Genomic DNA, 21590 nt, shown 5'->3' on the forward strand with positions numbered 1-21590 from the left:
TAGAAACTTCCCTTAATTTTATTAGTTATTCTTTGAACCCTACTTAAATTCCTTCTGGCCTTATAACTCATTATTTTCAAGGCCTTTCTTTTACATGGAAAAGGAATATGTTGTAGAGCCTAAGGGTTAGCATTGGGTGCCTTCTTTTTTTACCACATTCATTCATGTAAAGGACAACTAAGCTCTTCCACTTGCTTTGCCAATTTCTATGCTTAATAATGGAGCCATCTGCTGCCCAGAACTGATTGTCCACCCACCATCTTTATATTAGACTGGCTCCACAAAATACATAATCCAAATCCCCCTCTCTGCAATATTCTACCTCAAATGTGGGGTCTGTTTCATTTAAAAGTGTCAGCAAGGCTGCCAGCTCTGCTTGCTGGGTTGACCAGGCTTCTAGTAAAAAGCCAATAGTATGAACTATCGAGTTCCCCTCATGTCACAACAGCTAAGCTCTCAGTCCTCTTGCCCTCCAATACACACGACTCCCATCCTGCAACCATACAAAGGTCTCTTTCTTTAATTGATTATGGCTGGCTGCCTGGAACACCTAGAGATGGGTTTTACCCAGATAAGCCTAACACTGGTGTGGGATGTCAACCAGATGTTGTCCAGCTACCCAAAACATCTACTTTGATGTTATCAGCATGTAAAGTCAGCAACCATTTTGTAAGATGCTCTTTGCTCACTTGCCCTTGTAAAATAGCATGCATGTTTAGCAACTAGAGTGTGTCATGGTGGGATTGAACTATTACCTCCTCTAAATCTGCGAGGATTTGAATTTTCCAACCTCCCCCCATAGGTAAACAGCAGCATCTTGTCACACCATCCATTCTTAAGCTCTGTGGGACAGTGGGAAACTTGGCCACACCAATGATAAGGAAATAAGGTAACTAGAATCATGCCAGACCATGGATTTTTGCCTTACCAGAGAATGCCAGACAAGAGAGGTTCAACCTATAGTTGCATTTTGTTTTTCTTGTAACAGTATCTGATTTGATGCCTTATTACATAAAATCATGCATTTGACGAAGTGGGTCTTTGCCCACGAAAGCTTATGCTGCAGTAAATCTGTTAGGCTGCATCTAGACTGGCAAGAAAAACTTGCCAGCTGTCTACACTGGCCACTTGAATTTGCGCAAGAACAGTGACGATCTAATGTATGATCGTCAGTGTTGTGCAAATACAATGACTGTCCCGTTCGGGAAAAAGCCCTCTTGCGCAAATGCTTTGGCGCAAGAGGGCTAGTGTAGACAACTGACAACCGTTTTGCACAAAAAAGCCCCGATGGCGAAAATGGCAATCGGGCCTTTCTTGCGCAAAACCGCGTCTAGATTGGCACGGATGCTTTTCCGCAAAAAGTGCTTTTGCGAAAAAGCGTCCGTGCCAATCTAGATGCTCTTTTCCGCGAATGCTTTTAACGGAAAAACTTTTCCTTTAAAGGCATTTGCGGAAAATCATGCCAGTCTAGATGTAGCGTTAGTCTATAAGGTGCCACAGGACTCTTCGTTGCTTTATTACATAAAATCTCTAATTGTAGCTAATAAACTTGATTTATTGTTTTATCGAAACCAGTGTGTTTGAATTGAAGTGTTTGGGAGACTCCCTTTGTGATAACAAGGTTTGTACTTATCATTTCTATGCATAGAAATGGGTTTTGTATTAGCTTGTATTGTCCAGAGAAGGGCTAGGCAATAAAAGACATACAGGCAGTCCCCGACTTACGCGGATCCGACTTATGTCGGATCCGCACTTACGAACGGAGCTTTCTCGTCCCGGAAGTCGGGGCGAGAAAGCCCCGTTCGTAAGCTGCTCCGGTGCCCCTGGTCTGCTGGAGACCGTCTCCAGCAGACCAGGGGCACCGGGCGGGTTCCCGCGCTTCTGAGGCTTTGCCAGAGCAAAGCCTCGGAAGCGCGGGAACTGCTGCTGCTGCCACTTGGGTGCCGGTGCCTGTGGTCTGCTGGGGACCGTCCCCAGCAGACCACAGGCTCTGGCAAAGCCTCAGAAGCGCAGGAACCCGCCCGCTGCTGCCGCTTGGGTCCCGGTGCCTGTGGTCTGCTGGGGACGGTCCCCAGCAGACCACAGGCACCCTGACTGAAGCCGCAGCCGCGGGGGGTCCCGCGCCTCAGAGGCTTTGCCAGAGCAAAGCCTCAGAGGCGCGGCACCCCGCTGCCGCTGCGGCTCTGCTCCCCGTGTCCCTGGTCTGCTGGGGGGAGGGGGCGCAGCTAGTGTGCTCCCCCCCCCCCCAGCAGACCAGGCTTTTGTTTTGGACTCTGGGGCAGAGCAGCTGGGGCGCTGCCGATTGGTCCTGCAGTACCCGTGGGCACTACTTTGCCAGAGCAAAGCCTCAGAAGCGCGGGAACCCCCGCTGCTGCCGCATGAGACCCGGTGCCTGTGGTCTGCTGGGGACGGTCCCCAGCAGACCACAGGCACCCTGACTGAAGCCGCAGCCGCGGGGGGGTCCCGCGCCTCTGAGGCTTTGCCAGCGCAAAGCCTCAGAGGCGCGGGGAACCGCCGCTGCTGCCGCTTCAGTCAAAGCGGCAGCAGCGGCGGTTCCCGCGCCTCTGAGGCTTTGCGCTGGCAAAGCCTCAGAGGCGCGGGACCCCCCCGCGGCTGCGGCTTCAGTCAGGGTGCCTGTGGTCTGCTGGGGACCGTCCCCAGCAGACCACAGGCACCGGGTCTCATGCGGCAGCAGCGGGGGTTCCCGCGCTTCTGAGGCTTTGCTCTGGCAAAGCCTCAGAAGCGCAAGAACCCGCCCGCTGCTGCCGCTTGGGTCCCGGTGCCTGTGGTCTGCTGGGGATGGTCCCCAGCAGACCACAGGCACCCTGACTGAAGCCGCAGCCGCGGGGGGTCCCGCGCCTCAGAGGCTTTGCCAGAGCAAAGCCTCAGAGGCGCGGCACCCCGCTGCCGCTGCGGCTCTGCTCCCCGTGTCCCTGGTCTGCTGGGGGGAGGGGGCGCAGCTAGTGTGCTCCCCGCCCCCCAGCAGACCAGGCTTTTGTTTTGGACTCTGGGGCAGAGCAGCTGGGGCGCTGCCGATTGGTCCTGCAGTGCCCGTGGGCACTACTGGACCAACCAGGCAGCACCCCAGCTGCTCTGCCCCAGGTCCTGATTCAGCCGCTGCTGGTCAGTTTCAGCAGCGGCTGAATCAGGACGTCTGGGGCAGAGCAGATGGGGTGCTGCTGGGTTGGTCCAGTAGCACCCCAGCTGCTCTGCCCCAGGCGTCCCCAAGTCAGCTTCTGCTGAAACTGACCAGCGCTGACTACAGGAAGCCCCAGGCAGAGTTGCTCTGCCCCGGGCTTCCTGGAATCAGCTGCTGATCAGTTTCAGCAGCAGCTGACTTGGGGACGCCTGGGGTTCTTAAGTTGATTCTGTATGTAAGTCAGAACTGGCCAGTTCCGACTTACATACAGATTCAACTTAAGAACAAACCTACAGTCCCTATCTTGTACGTAACCCGGGGACTGCCTGTACTGTACATTGCTGGGGAAAATCCAGAACTGGGAGTATGATGAGGTCTCCCTGCAGTATAACTTAGGCAGGTAGAAACCTAGGTATGACTGTCAAGATGCAAGCACACAGACATATCTGGAAGTAACTAATATCCAAGGCTGTTTGTGATGGGAAGCTACAGCAGGAAAACAGCATAAAAGCACTAGGCTAGAGGGCAGGAGTGGTACAGTCACTCACCAGTCTTGATTGTATCCTGGGTATGTCACAAATACCATTTTCATGTGTAAATAGATTGCGACTCGCTACCACAGTACCACCTGCCTGTCACTTGTGGAATCAGTTCAGCCCTGTAGCACCTGCTTCTGGCCACTGTCTTGTCTGCTGTTACCCGTTGTTCTCCATTATCTTGTAACAAGACCTGGGTCCCTCCAAGATTGCAGAATCCTTCCCCAGGGTACTACCCTGTGTGGTTTAAAGTAAAAGGTTCGGAAATGTGGCTAGTCCCAGGGAGGCGCAGAAACAGGCAAACTATTACTAAATATCTTTTAAACTTTTATTAAAGGGCTTCTACGTATAAACTATAATTTTATCAATTTCTTACATACGTAGGCACTAAATAATTATTAGAATGTCCAATAAGCAAAATGCAATACAGTGAAGAAAATTCTTTGAGGTTTCTCTAAATCCCAATAGTTGTTAACAAGGGACTAGGGATTATTAACAGTTACATTTACATCAGTCTTATAAGACTAATCATTTATCTAAAACTTTTAACACTACTACTTAACAATACCTCTAAACAATTTCAGATAACAATACTTACATTTAACAGACACACAAACTACAACAACAACATATTTGGTATTCGTTATGTTTGGTATACGTTATGCTCTACAGGAACTCGTTTGGTTCAGTGAGCGGGAGGTGGCCCTCGGGTGATCAGTCCTCGGACCTGGCTCATAGTCCTCGGACCTGGCTCATAATCCGCCATCCAATGTTTATTCGGGATTCCTCAATTTGATACAGGAGGGGAAGCTGTTTTATAGAGAAAGCTTTTGCGCGCTTTTTGTGATAGGCTAGCAGACCCTGTCTGTTAAGTGACAGGAGTAAGGGGGTGAGATGGTTTCCTGTTTTTCCTTTTCTGCCCTCTCGGGCATTGCACAGTCAGCACATCCAGCACGAACTTTACATGAACTTTTTGGGTCTGGTTTTGGTTCCTGTTCGTCGCTGATCTTTAAGTTATATAGTGTAAGGGTTTTCATCAAGGGGAAGTTGACCTTTTGCTTGGATGGCAATACGCGCGAGAGGCCTGGCCAGCAAAGAGCCTGCTTTCACACCCTGTTGCAGTGCTCACACAGTCCTTCCCCTCAGGTAACCTCCTACTTTCTTTGCCCACCTTGCCTCAGTGATCCACTGCTAGTCATCATCTAGCTTCACCTCAGGGACAAAGTCTGAAATGGTCACTATCCATGGCAAGGAGGGGTGGACCTCCTGCCTTTTGCTGCCCTGGCTGACTCCCTGCATCTCACTTTCAGGCCTGGGCATCATTGTAGCAAGTATCTGTCTCCCCTCTCTCCAGGAACCCCTATTTATACAGTCTGGGCCCTAATTAGCTGCTACTCGGCACAGCTGTTGGTTCCACAACCCTAGCCCTCTCCTAGGGTTGGATTTAACCCTTGATTGGATCAATGTGGGGCAGATACCCTGTCACAACAAGTAAGATTGTCCCCGCCTCGATTTCTGACTCTTTTTATAATAGTTATAAACAGGGCTCGACAAATTATGGAAAACCTTACTCGCCAGACAAAAAAGGGACTTGTCACCCTCCCCCCCAAAAAAGTGTTTTTTTTTTTTAATGGCATAAATTCCGAATAAGAATAAGAACAGTAATTACTAATACGTTCTTAATAAATATCACCCAAGTTATTAATAAATATCTTATACTTTTTCCCTCTGCTGCCATGTCTCCTCCCTTTGCTCCATCAGCTCCCCTGGTGCCTGCTGCCCCCCAACCCCTCACCCTCCTCTGCTGTCCTGACTCATGCCCTTCTCACTGCCCTCAGCCTTCCTGAGACCTGCCCCCCGCCACCAGCCCTTCTCTCCCTCCTGTGCCCACTCCTTTAGTAGCCCCACTCTGATCAAGTGAGCTACCCCTCTTCATCCCCTCTCCTAACACCTCTCTCTACACACCTGCCCTGCCTCTCTCCTCTGAGGCTGGTCCCTCCCCTGCAGTTGTCTGCCCTTCTGCTTCACCCCCAGAATCTCCTGGCACCTGCACCCTCCTGGTTCCTCCCCCTTCCCTCAATGCCCCTGCCCCCTTTGCCCTTTTTTCCCTGATACCCACCCCCTCAGCACCCTCTGCCCCCATTCCCCTCATACCCCCACACATGCCTTGCTCCATCTCCACCTTCCTCATGTCCATCCCTTCTTTCAAGCCTTCTCCCAGCACCTTCCCCTCCTCCCTCTAGCCCCCAGTGCCCTTATCCTCTTCTCTCCCAGCATCACCATGTTCCCCCCTCCCACTGACACCTCCCCTACTGCCCTTTCCTAATTGTCTGCACTTGGCCCCCTGGGATTTGTCTCTCTTGCACCCGTCCCTTGGTGCTTTCCCCCTTTCGTCGTCGTCTTCTCCTCCTGACCTCTTCCCCTCCCCTCAGCACAAGCCCCCATATTTTTCCCCTCCCATCCCCTCCCCACAGCCCAGCCCAGCCCAGCTGCTTCCCCTCCCCCAGGGCCAAGCAAAGCACCCCCCCCCTTTTTTGTTGTCTTTTACATGTTTGCATTTTGCAATGGTTTTTTTTTGTTTGTTTTCCTTTTTCTCCCAGCATTTTAGCCCTATAAATAGCAAATAGCATTTTCATTCATTTTTTTCCATAAAGGCAAAGCCGCTTCAAGTGAACTCCCCCTTTCACTCCCTGCTGGGTCACAGCAGCCTTTTCCCTGCCCTATCCAGCCCCTCCCTATGGGCAAGCACCCCTCGCTCCCAACCCACAGGGGAAACAGGGTGCAGGGAACAGTGCGGGGGACGGGACAGGGGTGGCGCGGGGAACAGGAAGCACACAGCCAGAGGGACGCAGGGATCGGGGGGAGCAGTGTGTGGGGTGCGGTGGAGGCACAGGGAATGGGACGCAGGAAACGGGAGGGGCAGAGGGATCGGGGTCTAGGAGCAGTGCAGGGAACGGGCAGCACAGAGCTGGGGGTGAGCAGGGTGCAGGGTGCAAGGGCGGCGCGGAGCCAGAGGGAGAGCAGGGGATCCGGGGTGCAGGGGCGGCATGGGGAATGGGCGGCGGGAGCCAGATGGGGTGCGGGGTGGGCGCAGCGAGCCGGGCGGTCGGCAGGAAGGGTCTCTCGCCGACGAGGGGCTAGGGCCGTTGCAGGACTGGAGCCGGTGGGGCGAGGCCTGGCTCCGCCACACGCAGCAGCTAGCTGCCGTGGACACGCAGCCAGAGCCGAGCTGTCACGACCCTTTACAATCGCCTCCTCGCGCCGCAGCTGCATGTGGGCAGCCCGGCGCTGAGTATCGCTACAGTTCCCCCTCTCCGGCAGTGCTCTGCGCCTCCACTGGCTGGCGGATTGGATGGGGCTGCACCGCCCGTAGTGCGGGCTTCAGACAACCCGTTACAACGGCCCACCGGGCCAGTCCGCCTCTGTACTTGCCAGCTGGCAAAATCCACTCACCATGGACGAGCGGGCGAGTGCATTTGTCGAGCCCTGGTTATAAATACAGGCAGTCCCCGGGTTACGTACAAGATAGGGTCTGTAGGTTTGTTCTTAAGTTGAATCTGTATGTAAGTCTGAACTGAATCTGGACGCCAGTTCTGACTTACATACAGAATCAACTTAAGAACCTCAGGCGTCCCCAAGTCAGCTGCTGCTGAAACTGATCAGCAGCTGATTCCAGGAAGCCCGGGGCAGAGCAACTCTGCCTCGGGCTTCCTGTAGTCAGCGCTGGTCAGTTTCAGCAGAAGCTGACTTGGGGACGCCTGGGGCAGAGCAGCTGGGGTGCTGCTGGGTTACTCCAGTAGCGCCGCTCCTCGGTGCTACTGGACCAACCCAGCAGCACCCCATCTGCTCTGCCCCAGGCGTCCTGATTCAGCCGCTGCTGAAACTGACCAGCAGCGGCTGAATCAGGACCTGGGGCAGAGCAGCTGGGGTGCTGCCGGGTTGGTCCAGTAGTGCCCAGAGCGGCGCTGCAGGACCAATCGGCAGCGCCCCAGCTGCTCTGCTCCAGGGTCCAAAACAAAAGCCTGGTCTGCTGGGGGGAGGCACACTAGCTGCGCGCCCCCCCCCCCCAGCAGACCAGGAACACGGGGAGCAGAGCCGCAGCGGCAGCGGGGTGCCGCGCCTCTGAGGCTTTGCTCTGGCAAAGTCTCAGAGGCGCGGGACCCCGCCGTGGCTGCCGCTTCAGTCCCAGTGCCTGTGGTCTGCTGGGGACGGTCTCCAGCAGACCAGGGGCACCGGAGCAGCTTACGAACGGGGCTTTCTCGCCCCGGAGCTCGCAGGTAGCAATCCGCCACCTCGACCTCCGGGCCGAGAAAGCCCCGTTCGTAAGTGCGGATCCGACGTAAGTCGGATCCGCGTAAGTCGGGGACTGCCTGTAATAACAGTGGCCCAAGATGGCACCAATACTTGACGCCTCTATGGGCATTTGGTGCAGTGATGCAGGAGATCAAGAATAATGATGCCCTTTTCTCACTGCATTTTGACTTCAAAGTGAAATGTTTGACTGTCAGAACCAAGAGTTAATTCCTTAAAGATTAACAAAACATGTAGATGGTGTCATGAGCTTTTGTGTACTCATGAAAGCTCATGATACCATCTACATGTTTTGTTAGACTTTAAATTGCTGCTAAACTATTCATTGTTTTTAAGTTTTTCCAGTTACAAACTAACTCAGCTTTCTTAAGCAAGAGTTAATTGTAATGCTAAAATTTACTCATGGTGCAATTTTCTCTCATATAATCAAGAGTTTCTACATCTCTCTTGAGGAATTTATGTTAAATGTATTGGTATCAAGCTGGTATTGAAATAATTGTACTTTATACTCTTGACAGGTTATGAACTTCATGGTATGGAAAAAATTCCAGAAGGGCCAGGGCTTATAGTTTATTACCATGGACCCGTTCCTATAGACTACTGCTACTTTATCTATAATCTCTACATACAGAAGAGAAGAGTCTGCTACTCAGTAGTTGATCACTTCATTGCTATGTTACCAGGTAAAGTATTTTTTTATTCTGAAAGAGAGTTTATAATATTTTAAATTCAGAAATGTGAATTCACACCATGATAATTATACATTAATTATGACAACCATTAAGACTAAAATAAAAGGTTTTCCAGTTATGCACTACAGAAAATTGTATAATTTCAAACATTTGGAAACTCTGTGGTCTTTTGAATTTCATTCTAGTTCAAGATTTCAAAACCTTTTTCTCTGGACTATCTCCAATTTTTCCACATATTTCTTGAAATGTGGTGCCCAGAATTGGACACAATAGTCCAGTTGAGGCCTAAACAGTGCAGAGCAGAGCGGAAGAATTACTTCTCATGTCTTGCTCACAACACTCCTGTTAATGCATCCCAGAATCATGTTTGCTTTTTTTGCAACAGTGTCACACTGTTGACTCATATCTAGCTTGTGGTCCACTATGACCCCCTAGATCCCTTTCTGCTGTACTCCTTCCTAGACAGTCACATCCCATTCTGTATGTGTGAAACTGATTGTTCCTTTCCTCAGTGGAGTACTTTGCATTTGTTCTTCGTAAACTTCATCCTACATACCTCAGACCATTTCTCCAGTTTATCTAGATCTTTTTTAATTATGACCCTACCCTCCAAAGCAGTTGCAACCCCTCCTAGCTTGGTATCATCTGCAAACTTACTCTCTATGCCATCATCTAAATCATTGATGAAGATACTGACCAGAACTGGTCCCAAACTGACCCGTGCAGAATCTCACTTGTTCTCCTTTGAGTGGTGTCCCTGTGGGTGGCTCCACTCAGGTGTTGGCATGTACTCTCACCACTGATTGGAGGTTTTTCACCTAGCAGTGTCTTCCCACAGTGCACATGTGCAGCAGCCATCTCACTCTGTTTTCATCCGTCAGCTGTGCACATGGTGCAAGTGTCCCTCAGTTTCTTTTCTACATTCTGGACCCCCTAATCTGTCCTATGTCCTTTGGGAGCCTGGGTTGGCTGTCCCAGAAGGGTGGGAGGTGGGGCTTGAGCCCTGGACCTCTGGCTCTGGAGATGAGTACCTTACCCGCTGGAGTAGCCCCCCAACCTCCCTACATTCTGGGTCTCCCTTATCCTTCCTTGTTCCAAGGGTACCTGGTCCATCCATCACCAAGCTGGTGATGACAGAGTTTCCGGCAGTGCTCTCCTCAGCTGAGGAAAAAAAGGAAAATTTAATTAGTTGTTTGTAGTTTTACTCAGTTTATTGTTAGTAGTTACAATAAAACTCCAATAGTCCGGCATCCAATAGTCCGGCACTCCTGATAGTCCAGCATCAAAATGGCAAGAGCCTAGTGAGTGAGCTTCGGCAAAAAATGAGTCACAAGGTAACAGCGGCAGCAGCTGAATTGAGCAAAAAGGGCAAAAAAGGCTTAAAAAAACTAAAACATTACAGTATACTGTATACAGTATGTACAATAAAAAGGGTTAAGAACACTTTATATACAGTATATAATGTATACAGTGTATATATATAACCATCTTATAGTACCTCCTGATAGTCCGGCATATCTGATAATCCGGCACCACCTAGGTCCCATAGGTTCCGGATTATTGGAAGTCTACTGTAGTTAGTTACTGTTTTTTGTTTAAAGTTACTCCCTGTTTTTTTCCCCTTGTTTGTTTTTCTGCTCCAAGTTCTTGGCCCTGGTACAGCATTATTCCAGGTTCTCCTGGTTTTAAAAAATGTGACTCCTGCAGAGACTCGATGCCCACCTCAGATGGGCACGCTTTGTGTATAAAGTGCTTAGGTGAAGGCCTTATGGTGCATAAGCACCCACATTGTCAAAATATAACTGCCAGGGCCAGGAAGGACCGGGAGATGAGGCTTAAAAACTTGTTCTGGCAGAAATCTCTTCAGCCACCAGGAGGCAAGGCAATGGCTCCTACAGAACCCGTAATACTGAGAAAAAGGGCTAGCTCATTCCCCATAAAGGATTCCTATAAGTCCTGGGCTGTTCTGGCATGTTCCTTGCCAGCTGTGCTGTCTATTTTGCATGCTGTGCGCTTTCTGGTGCCATCAACATCTGGTACGGTACATAAATTAAAGACAGCACTGACAAAAAGAGCTCCAGCACCAATAATGCCAGCACCCAAAAATATGCTCCCACTACAGCACTTCAACCATGTGAGTCTTGGGACCCAGCAGCACCCAAGCATTCCTTGGCACTGCAAACCCCGAAGCCTAAACCAAGTGAACCAGACCCCCAGCACCGAGCATCACCATCTCCGGCTCCCTCCTCACCTGTGTCAGTGGATAGGATACCTCTGCATTTTCCTAGAATTGAGGAGCCTAGCCTGCCCCAGTGGCCCTCTAAGAATATTTCATTCTCTCCTACGTTGTCATCTCTGGGTACTGGACCTGACACCAGACAGGACAGCTGTTTTTCCTTCCAGCACTTGTCACCAATGGCACTCAAACAGGCACAGACCTTCGTACCATCATCCTCAATACCCTTGGGTCAATCACCCATGGCCGTATCTCCCTCAACAATACCAACCTGAGTGGCCACCCTGGGAACCAAAGGGCCAATACCATCTTCGACCATCTCATCAGCACCAATCTTGTTACTCGACTGCAAATACTCTGATGCAGACCCCAGAAAAGTCTCTCCCACAAACTACTTAGTCCTCTCCATCTCATCCTCCACCCTCACCATCAGCTAAAAAACCGGTCCAATACAGCAGGACGATGACTTATTGCAATTGGATTCGGACAGCCAGTCTTCAGTTCAGCTGTCCTCATCCTCCCCTGACAAAGCAGAATTCCTGTCCTCTTCTCCTCCAGCAGATGACCTGAAACAATTTAATGAATTTTTCAAAAGAGTAGTGCAGTTGCAAGACATACCCTTAGAAGAGGTGCAAGAAAATCAGCACAAGCTGTTAAGAATTTTACAACCTTTTACACCCTCTAACATTACACTACCTATAAATGAGGCCATTATGTAGTCATTGGAAGCCATATGGCAAACACCAGTGTCTCATCCACCCACCAACCGCAGAACCGATAGAAAATATTTTGTCCCAGTGAAGGACATGCATTTTCTCTTCTCTCATCCCCAACCAAACTCATTGGTTGTTGATTCTGTCCATCACAGGTCTAGACAACCACAGTATAAATCAACACCCCAGAACAAGGAGCACAAAAGACTTGATATTTTTAGGAGTCTGTTCCCAACTACACTCCAGTTTAGGATTTCGGTTACACAGCTCTCCTGGCTAATTATGATTATTCTAATTAAACCAGGCTACAGGAGCTGCTCAATGACCTCCCAGAACAAAAGAGGCCACAACTGCAGTCAATCATGAAAGAGGGCCAGTCCATTGCCCATACGGCACTCTAAGTGTCAGTGGACATAGCAGATACGGTGACCCGGTCAACTTCAGTGGCGATTGTTATGTGCTGAACTTCTTGGCTGCAGTCATCTGGTATTCCCAGGAAACTGCAAACCAAAGTGGAAGATCTGCTGTTTGATAGACTGTGAGATGAAGGCCAGTCTTAGATTTCGGGAAGCTCAACAAGTTTGTATGCAACAGCAAGTTCAGGATTGTAATGTTGGGAACCATCATCCTGGCACTGGACAAGTGGTTCTCATCCCTCTACCTTCAAGATGCGTACTTTCATATAACAATACACCTGGCCCACAGGAGGTTTCTCTGGTTTATGGTGGGCAAAGAACATTACCAATATTGTGTCCAACCTTTGGACTATCAACAGCACCACATATCTTCTCCAAGACCCTGGCCATAGTCACAGCCTTCCTCAGAAAGCAAGGAGTCGTCATATTCCCATAACACTAAAAGTCATTCTTCTGCTCTGTGCTGATTGGGCCTCAGTTACGTGTATTGTGTCCAGTTCTGAGCACCACATTTCAAGAAATTTATTACCAATGATTGACATCTCCAGTTTTATCTGAAGAAATAATATGAAGATATGAAATAATATGTAGACATAATTAAAAATCCTGAAGTGTGTGTATGTGCATGTGTTGAGTTTTTATTAGATTTTATTTTCAATATGTAGAAGTAATAAAATATGTAATGAGGTTTAATGTACCATATTGATCCCTACTATTTATGTTTATTACAGGTGTAGAAATTTATTTAAACTTGCTACCTGCACTGCATAGTGGAAGAGAAGAATGTGTAGAAATTCTGAAAAAAGGCAACTTATTGGGTGTTGCACCAGGTGGAGCTCGAGAAGCATTCTGTAGCGATGAAAACTACAACTTCTTGTGGGGTAATCGCACAGGCTTTGCTCAAGTGGCCATAGATGCAAAAGTGGTGAGTGTCTTCTTGTGTGTGGATATAAACATAACCCATTGATCAATGTGTGTAACATGTCCATTTCTGTGTCCAAGCCACAAAGAATGTGAGTCTCTGAAAGCTACTAGCTACAAAGACTATATCTTCAACTGAAGTTTTCAATTCTCATGGTTTTTGCTGTGGAAGTCCCCAGTTCAGTCTTCCAGAGGGTAGCCAGCACATTAGCACAAATGTATACTCTACAACACAGGGATTCCAAAGATCAATCAAGTATTTTTGTTTTCAAATATATTTTGTAACATTGATTCTCTTTCTAGGATCATAAAGGTCTAAGAAGTTTCAAAATCAATTTTTATTAACAGGATTATTATAGTCTAATTGTCAAATATAAGAATAGCAATCTTATGAGACTTTGTAATTGAGGGATAATATAGAGCAGTGTTTCCCAAAGTGGGCCATGGGCCCGCTTTGGGAAAGCTGTTAGTGGGTCCTCATTGCTTTGTTTACCTAAAGGCTCTGTCATCATGGAGCCTCGCACCTGCCATTGGCTCTGGTTCATTGATTCCAGCGAAGGGGAGCCACGGGACGCTGTGGCCCACTTTGAGAAACACTGATATAGAGGACTTCGGTTTGAATATTAATGGGCTCCAGTTAAGTAGACACTTATTGATCTGTAAAAAAAGGTGTTGCTTTATTTTATCTTTTTTTTTTTTTTTTTTTTTTAGCTTTAAGTCCTTGTTTGTTATATTTAACGTTTTTTACCAAAGGTTTAGACTGCATATATCAGAAACCTTTTACACAAAAATCTACATTACAACACTTACTCAGTTGTAATCCCATTAGTGGAAAGGGTTAGCTGAAGATATTTTCAGAAGATTATTGTATATAAAATAAATATAATGGCTTCACTCCTCCCATCCTGCAACAAAGAATACTAAGGCTTGTCTACACTAGTAATTACTGTGCTATAACTTTCTTATTAAGGGGCATGAAAAAAACACCCCCACCTGCCCAAGCACAGCAAGTTACAGTGCTGTAAAGCACCAGTGTGAACAGGCTCCCAACTCTAAGTGCTGTTCGCTATTCTCCTCATGAAGGTGGTTTATATAGAGCACTGAGAGAGCCAGGAGTGATTGGCCCCTGCTGGGGAGGGGGTACAGCGAGGACCATCCAGAGGGGTAGGGTGGGGCTTGAGGGCATGCCATTTATCAATTAAAATTTTGGTAGGGGCATGGAGCGGTGCACTTCCCAAGTGCTACCATGAGTCACCTATGCTTCCAGCACTGATGCCATAACATAGGTATTACCTCTCAGGAAATGGATTAACTACAGCGTCTCCCATGGGTGTAAAGGGTCTTCATTTAAGCAATGCAATGACACAGCTGCATTAGTGCACCTGCACCAATGCAGCACTTCAACTGTTGACTTCCCCTTAGATCCTTACCCACATTGCAAAGATATTTGTGATTGAGATGTTAATTGGGTTCTTGAACGAAGATCATTTAACTATTTTAAAAAAGAAGTAGGGAAATATGAAAAAGAATACCCAAAAGCTATCACTGAACTGCAATTAATGTTGGCATGGTGCAAGCTACATTCTAGAGAGAGAGATTAAAATTTTACTCAGTTTTTATTCATTCCACAGAATAGAGTTTATGTATATATACTATAAGAATGACTGCCACATCTGTGTATCAAACCATGATGAATAAAGATGGTATTGACAATATTATTGTATCAAAGCATGACTGCAATAAAATAATTTCTGTTTTTCGAGCTCAAAAATTTGAAGGTTTACTACCAACACATTTTTAGTTAGTGTAGGTGGCTAAAATAATTATTTCTTAAAGGCCCCATTTTTAATTAATTTATCATTTTATAAATTGTCAGGCTGGGTTTTCTGAGTCTCCAAGTCACTCTTTAGTTATAATTACATGCTGTAAACGTGGGTGTTCTTCATATAAAGCAAACAGGTTGAATCCTCACTTCAAGTGAAAAACTGAGCAGATGTCCTACCGTCTGTCTCTAATATAAATGTCATATCCCTACAAGACTGTTGTCCCTGAAATTACTGCCACGTCAGTAATGCAGCATGGAAGGAGACATAGTAATTTGGCATTATCTGAACATACAAAATTTTGGGCAGAAAAGTACATTAATGGACTAGGAATGCTAAATTCTCCCTGCAGAAGGCAGTTTTAGGAATAAACAATAGCAATTTACATGCAGTATCTCAAAACCTTTCTTAAAAACTTTGGCCCAAAGCTTGGGCTGTATCTGATCTGTTCTCCATGCTTTTCAAGATGGGAGTTGCAGAAGTAAATGTGTCACCTTTGTTCTCTGTTTATTCCAGGGGTATTGGGCCTCCATGTTGGTGAAGCTTTGAGGGTGCTCTATTTTAAGGAGGCTGTTCTTGGCTTCAAGGGACCATAATGGCAACTCTAGATCTCCATGATATAGACACCCACAGGTCATGCTTCCTCCTCAGCTACCTCCAACCCCAGTGCTAGGGGTTGGAGGAGAAGGTGTAAGAGAGCTGTTCTGATGGCTTTAGATCAACCAAGCACTCCTCACAGGCAGAGGAACTCCACATGTGGTTGGTTAAGTCATCTTTAGGAAGAACTGGTGCAAAAGAGGCACCAGTAGGTAAATATGCTATACTGTAGTAAGTATGTTGAAGTTGTGAGTCTCCTCCCACTTCCTTGTGATTGGTAATGCTACATAGGGCATGTAATAGGAATGGAGTATTGGACTTTTAACTTTACAGTTTTGAAAATATTGTAGATTCCCTTCCTAAATTATTTAGTGGAAAATCCTCAAACCTCAAAAGTGGAAAAGGGACAGATTGACTATTTTAACCTGAAATTGTACTAATGTAAATTCAGTAGTAAGTCAGTGGAGTAAAATGAAGACTTTTCAGGCATATGGTTTTTTATGATCTACAGTAGTAGGTTATCACAGGATGCCTCATCAGCTACTCAGTGGACTGTGCTGCCTAACCTATTTTCATGGTCTCTGTCAGAAACTCACATTTGTTGCTTCTCTTTCACCATGTCTACATTTATTCTTCAGTTCCCAAGCATAACAACATGGCACTGGTATACAACCGGAGGAGACTGACACACCTTTCCTTCTCTCCAAGGTTACCCTCAGCTCCCAGGCTTCCCATTCTTTCCAGTTACTGAGCCAACTGGCTCGTTAGCCCAGCAGTTACTACCCAGGACCAGGAGTCAGTAATCCTCCCACCAGAAATGGGTTTATTGCTTCCATTTAAGTCAGCAGCCTTCTCTGTGCTACAGCACCCTCTGTGACCAGGGTGCTAGAGATAGCACTTTGTCACACAGGTGTTACAATATTCAGCATATGGTATTCTGGTTTGTATTTTTTATTTCAGCTTTGTTGGATTAATGAAGAAGAAAGGAGAAGACCAAGATTAATGCACAAGATCAATGTGTCTTGGAAATATGAAATGTGGTTCAGGGAACACCATTATTCTTTCCTATTGTTGTTACAAATCTGTCCCTTTTGGAGTGGGTGATCAGACCACTCCGGGGATCTTATAGAGGAGAGCTGAAGGATTGAGGGCACAATGAAAGTAGTATCCTTATATTAGTTTTATTCTGTGTATATATATATCAATAGACAAAGCTGTTAAGATCGCTTATATGTAATTGCAAGATATTCTTTTCCACTTTTCAAGCATACTCACACAAGCGTACTTATCAGGTGGCCAACCCTGATAGTAGCTGGAAGAGGCTGGAGATCTGGTGGAGCACACGCTGCCTCAGCTTCTCTGTTGATTCGTCTCTACTGATGCCCCCGCGCAAAGGACACTTATACGCTTCTAATCAGTAGCTCTCTTGATGATTCACTGAGAAACTGTTGTGTAAAACTTTCCTCTGAAACTGCTGCACAGTCATTTTCCTTAGTCTTGCTTTTTTTTAGGTTGTTTATCCCATAGTCACTCTGTGCAATCGGGTCTCCTGATGTTTTGCCTCTTGGCCTCACTCCACAATCATACCACATCCACACTTATTCTTATTCATTCTTATCCCGTTAATTCATTATAATCAATACATAATCAATAAAATCTATGTGAATCATATCACTATTAGTCAGAATTCTATGAGTGGTATGGATATGAATTGAAAGATACATTTTTAAAAAATGAAAGCAGAAGGAAACAAGGAGAAGCCATCTTAATTGTCTCCACTGTGGGCTACTGCTTCAGAAGAAGAGGAGAGGAAATGACAGCTGCTTTCAGGACCAGAATCTCCAGTAGGAGTGGAACTGAAGGCAGTAGGAGACCTGTAAGCTGATAAATAGGATTCAGGTAGACTGGAACCAGGCAATATTCTCATGAGAGAGGGTGACAAGATGTTACACAGAGTGAGAAAAGAAGAAGGTAACCTAATTTCTGAGAAGTCTGACTCAGGAGGAGAATGAGAATTGGAACAGATGGCATGACAACGAGATTAAATGAAAAGCAAGTTCAGATAGCATGACTTAGAAAAAAGTAACACTGGGAAACTAGTTATTTTTAAACTATTTTAATTTTTTTTCTATGAGCAGTTGCTGAAGGGATGTTGCACAAAAAATACATGCTTTGCTAAGGTGTGGTCTATATTATACAAAAGTTTAAAAATCCCTATTCTGATTCATATCTCTGATAAATGTCCTGGGATAGGAACACAAAGGGAAGCAAAGTTCTATACCATGCCAAGTACATAGTTGGCACTCAGTTTAAAAATAGCAATGATGAAGATACTGTGACATGTTCCATGCTGGTGCTCATTTGCAAATCTGGACATTTATGGTCAGTTGTGCTGCCTGCTCTGTGGTCTGCTTGCCGTGCTGGATACCCAGGAAATGAAATTCAGATTTTCCCAGAGCTTTTCCTAAGAACCTGGAGAGCTGCAGAGTTGAAATTCCTGGCCAGAGCCGTCACAGTGGAGCACCATGGGACACCTCCCGGAGTCCCAGAATGTCGACCTTCATAGTACTGAGTCTACATTACCCTAAAGTCGACCATGCAAGGTCAAATTTACCTTTACTCCTCGTGAAAAGCAGGAATACTGAAATCAACTTTAATTGACAGAACAGGCTTGGTGTAGACTCATTATTTAGAAAATCAACCTAATGTGAGTAAGTCTGACCTAAATTCCCAGTGTAGACTAAGCTTTAGGCACTGAAAAAAACTGCTGAATATGACTCATGAAGCTGATATTTCTTCTTTTTGTGGAATTATTTTTTTCTGCTTCCAAAAGTTATTCTGTCTCATAGGGGTAGCTCTGTTAGTTTGTAACTTTAAAAAATGAGTACAGGCAGTCCCCGGGTTACGTACAAGATAGGGACTGTAGGTTTGTTCTTAAGTTGAATCTGTATGTAAGTCGGAACTGGCGTCCAGATTCAGCCGCTGCCGAAACTGACCGCTAGTTCTGACTTACATACAGATTCAACTTAAGAACCCCAGGTGTCCCCAAGTCAGCTGCTGCTGAAACTGAGCAGCGGATGATTCCAGGAAGCCCGGGGCAGAGCAACTCTGCCTCGGGCTTCCTGTAGTCAGCACTGGTCAGTTTCAGCAGCGGCTGACTTGGGGACGCCTGGGGCAGAGCAGCTGGGGTGCTGCTGGGTTGCTCCAGTAGCGCCGCTCCTTGGCGCTACTGGACCAACCCAGCAGCACCCCAGCTGCTCTGCCCCAGGCGTCCTGATTCAGCCGCTGCTGAAACTGACCAGCAGCGGCTGACTTGGGGACGCCTGGGGCAGAGCAGCTGGGGTGCTGCTGGGTTGGTCCAGTAGTGCCCAGAGCGGCGCTGCGGGACCAACTGGCAGCGCCCCAGCTGCTCTGCCCCAGGGTCCAAAACAAAAGCCTGGTCTGCTGGGGGGGGGCACACTAGTTGCGCCCCCCCCAGCAGACCAGGGACACGGGGAGCAAAGCCGCAGCAGCAGCGGGGTGCCGCGCCTCTGAGGCTTTGCTCTGGCAAACCCTCAGAGGCGCGGGACCCCGCCACCGCTGCGGCTTTGCTCCCGGTGTCCCTGGTCTGCTGGAGATGGTCCCCAGCAGACCAGGGGCACCGGGAGCAAAGCCGCAGCCGCGGCGGGTTCCCGCGCTTCTGAGGTTTTGCTCTGGTCAGAGCAAAGCCTCAGAAGCGCGGGAACCCGCCGCGGCTGCGGCTTTGCTCCCGGTGCCCCTGGTCTGCTGGAGACGGTCCCCAGCAGACCAGGGGCACCGGGAGCAGCTTTTCTCTCCCCAGAGGTCGAGGTGGCGGGACCACTGCCTGTGAGCTCCGGGGCGCGAGAGCCCCGTTTGTAAGTGCGGATCCGACATAAGTCGGATCCGCATAAGTCGGGGACTGCCTGTAGTCCTATGGTGCCTTAGGCCATGTCTAAACTACAACCCTTTTTTGAGAGAGGGATGTAGATTAGGCATGTCGATATTGCAAATGAAGCCGGGATTTAAATATCCCACACCTCATTTGCATAATGGCGGGTGCCGCTTTTTTTCCGAAACGGGGCTTTTTCAGAAAAAATGGCAGTTTAGACGGATCTTTTGAAAATTAAACCCTTTTTTTGAAAGAGCCTATATTCCTCAAAAAATGAGGTTTACAAGATCTTTCGAAAAAGGGTTTAATTTTCGAAAGATCTCCGTCTAAACTGCCATTTTTTTCTGAAAAAGCCCCGTTTCGAAAAAAGGGGCAGCTGCCATTATGCAAATGAAATGCGGGATATTTAAATCCCGGCTTCATTTGCAATATCGACATGCCTAATCTACATCACTTTCTTGAAAAAGGGATGTAGTTTAGACACAGCCTTAGAGACTAACATATCTATCTATCTATCTATCTATCTATCTATCTATCTATCTATCTATCTATCTATCTATCTATCTATCTATCTATCTATCTAATCTGAATGAATGAATGAATGAATGAATGAGAAAGTGGGTTTTGCCCACAAAAGTTATATATAGCATCATGTGCTTTTGTGGGCAAAATCCTCTTCCTCAGATGAGCAGAGGAAAAGTTATCCTCTCAGTATTGTGTTGGAATTCATTGTGATAACAGCAACATGTGATTCAGATTCTAAGAACTGTCAGAAAATGGAGTCTCACCTGTTATATAACTAGCTGTTATTTTTTCCTGACAGACATGTGACTCCTTTTTGAGTTTATAGTCATGATATCTTTCCAGTTTTATTTTCATTCCATGGGATGATAAAATTGATTATATCTACATGATACAGATGCAGAATGTCTCCTTACAGAGATGATGAGATATTTAAAACAAAAACTGAGGCTGAACTATTGTCCAAAATCTTACTGCTTCTTTTTCCATATTTCTTAGCCCATCATCCCTTTGTTTACACAGAATATTCATGAAGGATTTAAAGCACTTGGAAAAATATGTAAGTTTTACTTCATATGTATGTTTTCAAATACTGACAGTTTTCTTTTATTTGTATTTTCAATATAAAATGTTTCTGGAAAATTCTTATGTCATGAATTTCTTTAGACTCTTTTGTTCTCTTTCAATTCTGGAACTGTTTCTTTGTGATGTAAACTGAAGTATACATGGGTTATCTAAACTGAAAGTGCATTTATTGGACTAAGCATTAATTGTGCTCTAGGGTAACACATCTTAAGCTGACTTCAAATATACAGGAGGTAATGAAAAAGTAGATTATTATTGTCAAGATTATGTGGCTTGCATATTGTTTGACCTACTTCATTTTTATATTGCCTTTCATTTAACATCTATACCATTTAAAATGTATTAGTTGCACTCCAGAACTATTTGATATAGAGACTCTGCTGGCTGCTAAGTTTCTCTCTCAAAATGTAACCTATCTCTGCTTTGTTTTTTAATTCACAGCGTTTTTTAGATGGTTTTATGAATGTTCTCGATTGGCAGTCGTTCCTATATATGGAGGGTTCCCAGTTAAACTTCATACATATATTGGAGATCCCATTCTGTATGATCCAAATGTAACAGCTACAGAGTTAGTTGAAAAGGTAAGTTGGCTCTTCTCTTTAAAACTTCAGGAAACCTATAGTCTTAGTTTAAATTGTTAGTTAGGTCTGAAGTATCTGACATAAAATTCTGTGTATATTGATTTCTTATCTCACCTCAAAAAAGATATTTTGGCCTTGGAAAGGGTTCAGAAAAGGGCAACTAAAACGATTAGGGGTTTGGAACGGGTCCCATATGAGGAGAGGTTAAAGCGACTGGGACTTTTCAGTTTAGAAAAGAGGAGACTGAGGGGGGATATGATAGAGGTCTATAAAATCTTGAGTGGTGTGGAGAGGGCCGATAAAGAAAAGTTATTTATTAGTTCCATAAATAGAAGAACTAGAGGACACTAAATGAAATTAATGGGTAGCAGGTTTAAAACTAATAAAAGAAAGTTCTTCTTCACACAGTGTGTAGTTAACCTGTGGAACTCCTTGCCAGAGGAGGCTGTGAAGGCTAGGACTATAATAGAGTTTAAAGAAAAGCTAGATAATTTCATGGAGGTTAGGTCCATAAAAGGCTATTAGCCAGGGGATAAAATGGTGTCCTTGGCCTCTGTTTGTCAGAGGCTGGAGAGAGATGGCAGGAGACAAATCGCTTGATCATTGTCTTCGGTCCACCCTCTCTGGGG

General features: G+C 46.4%; 1 protein-coding gene across 6 annotated transcripts in view; it reads left to right on the plus strand.

Annotated features, from left to right (window-relative positions):
• Nucleotides 1–21590, plus strand: part of LOC102445823 (DGAT1/2-independent enzyme synthesizing storage lipids) — a 35401-nt gene that overhangs the window by 3184 nt on the left and 10627 nt on the right. For 2 of the 6 annotated variants that reach the window (XM_075920688.1, XM_075920691.1), the window contains exons 2-5: nucleotides 8505–8669; nucleotides 12775–12968; nucleotides 20294–20354; nucleotides 20822–20961. In XM_075920688.1, the coding sequence (XP_075776803.1) occupies nucleotides 8505–8669; nucleotides 12775–12968; nucleotides 20294–20354; nucleotides 20822–20961 (560 nt within the window). Of the gene's footprint in view, nucleotides 1–802; nucleotides 890–8504; nucleotides 8670–12774; nucleotides 12969–15303; nucleotides 15787–16344; nucleotides 16680–20293; nucleotides 20355–20821; nucleotides 20962–21590 lie in introns of those variants that run through there. The other 4 variants (XR_012901448.1, XM_075920692.1, XM_075920689.1 and 1 more) reach the window with 4 other exon arrangements.

The sequence above is a fragment of the Pelodiscus sinensis genome, chromosome 2, assembly GCF_049634645.1.
Source record: "Pelodiscus sinensis isolate JC-2024 chromosome 2, ASM4963464v1, whole genome shotgun sequence".
Taxonomy (NCBI): Eukaryota; Metazoa; Chordata; order Testudines; family Trionychidae; genus Pelodiscus; species Pelodiscus sinensis.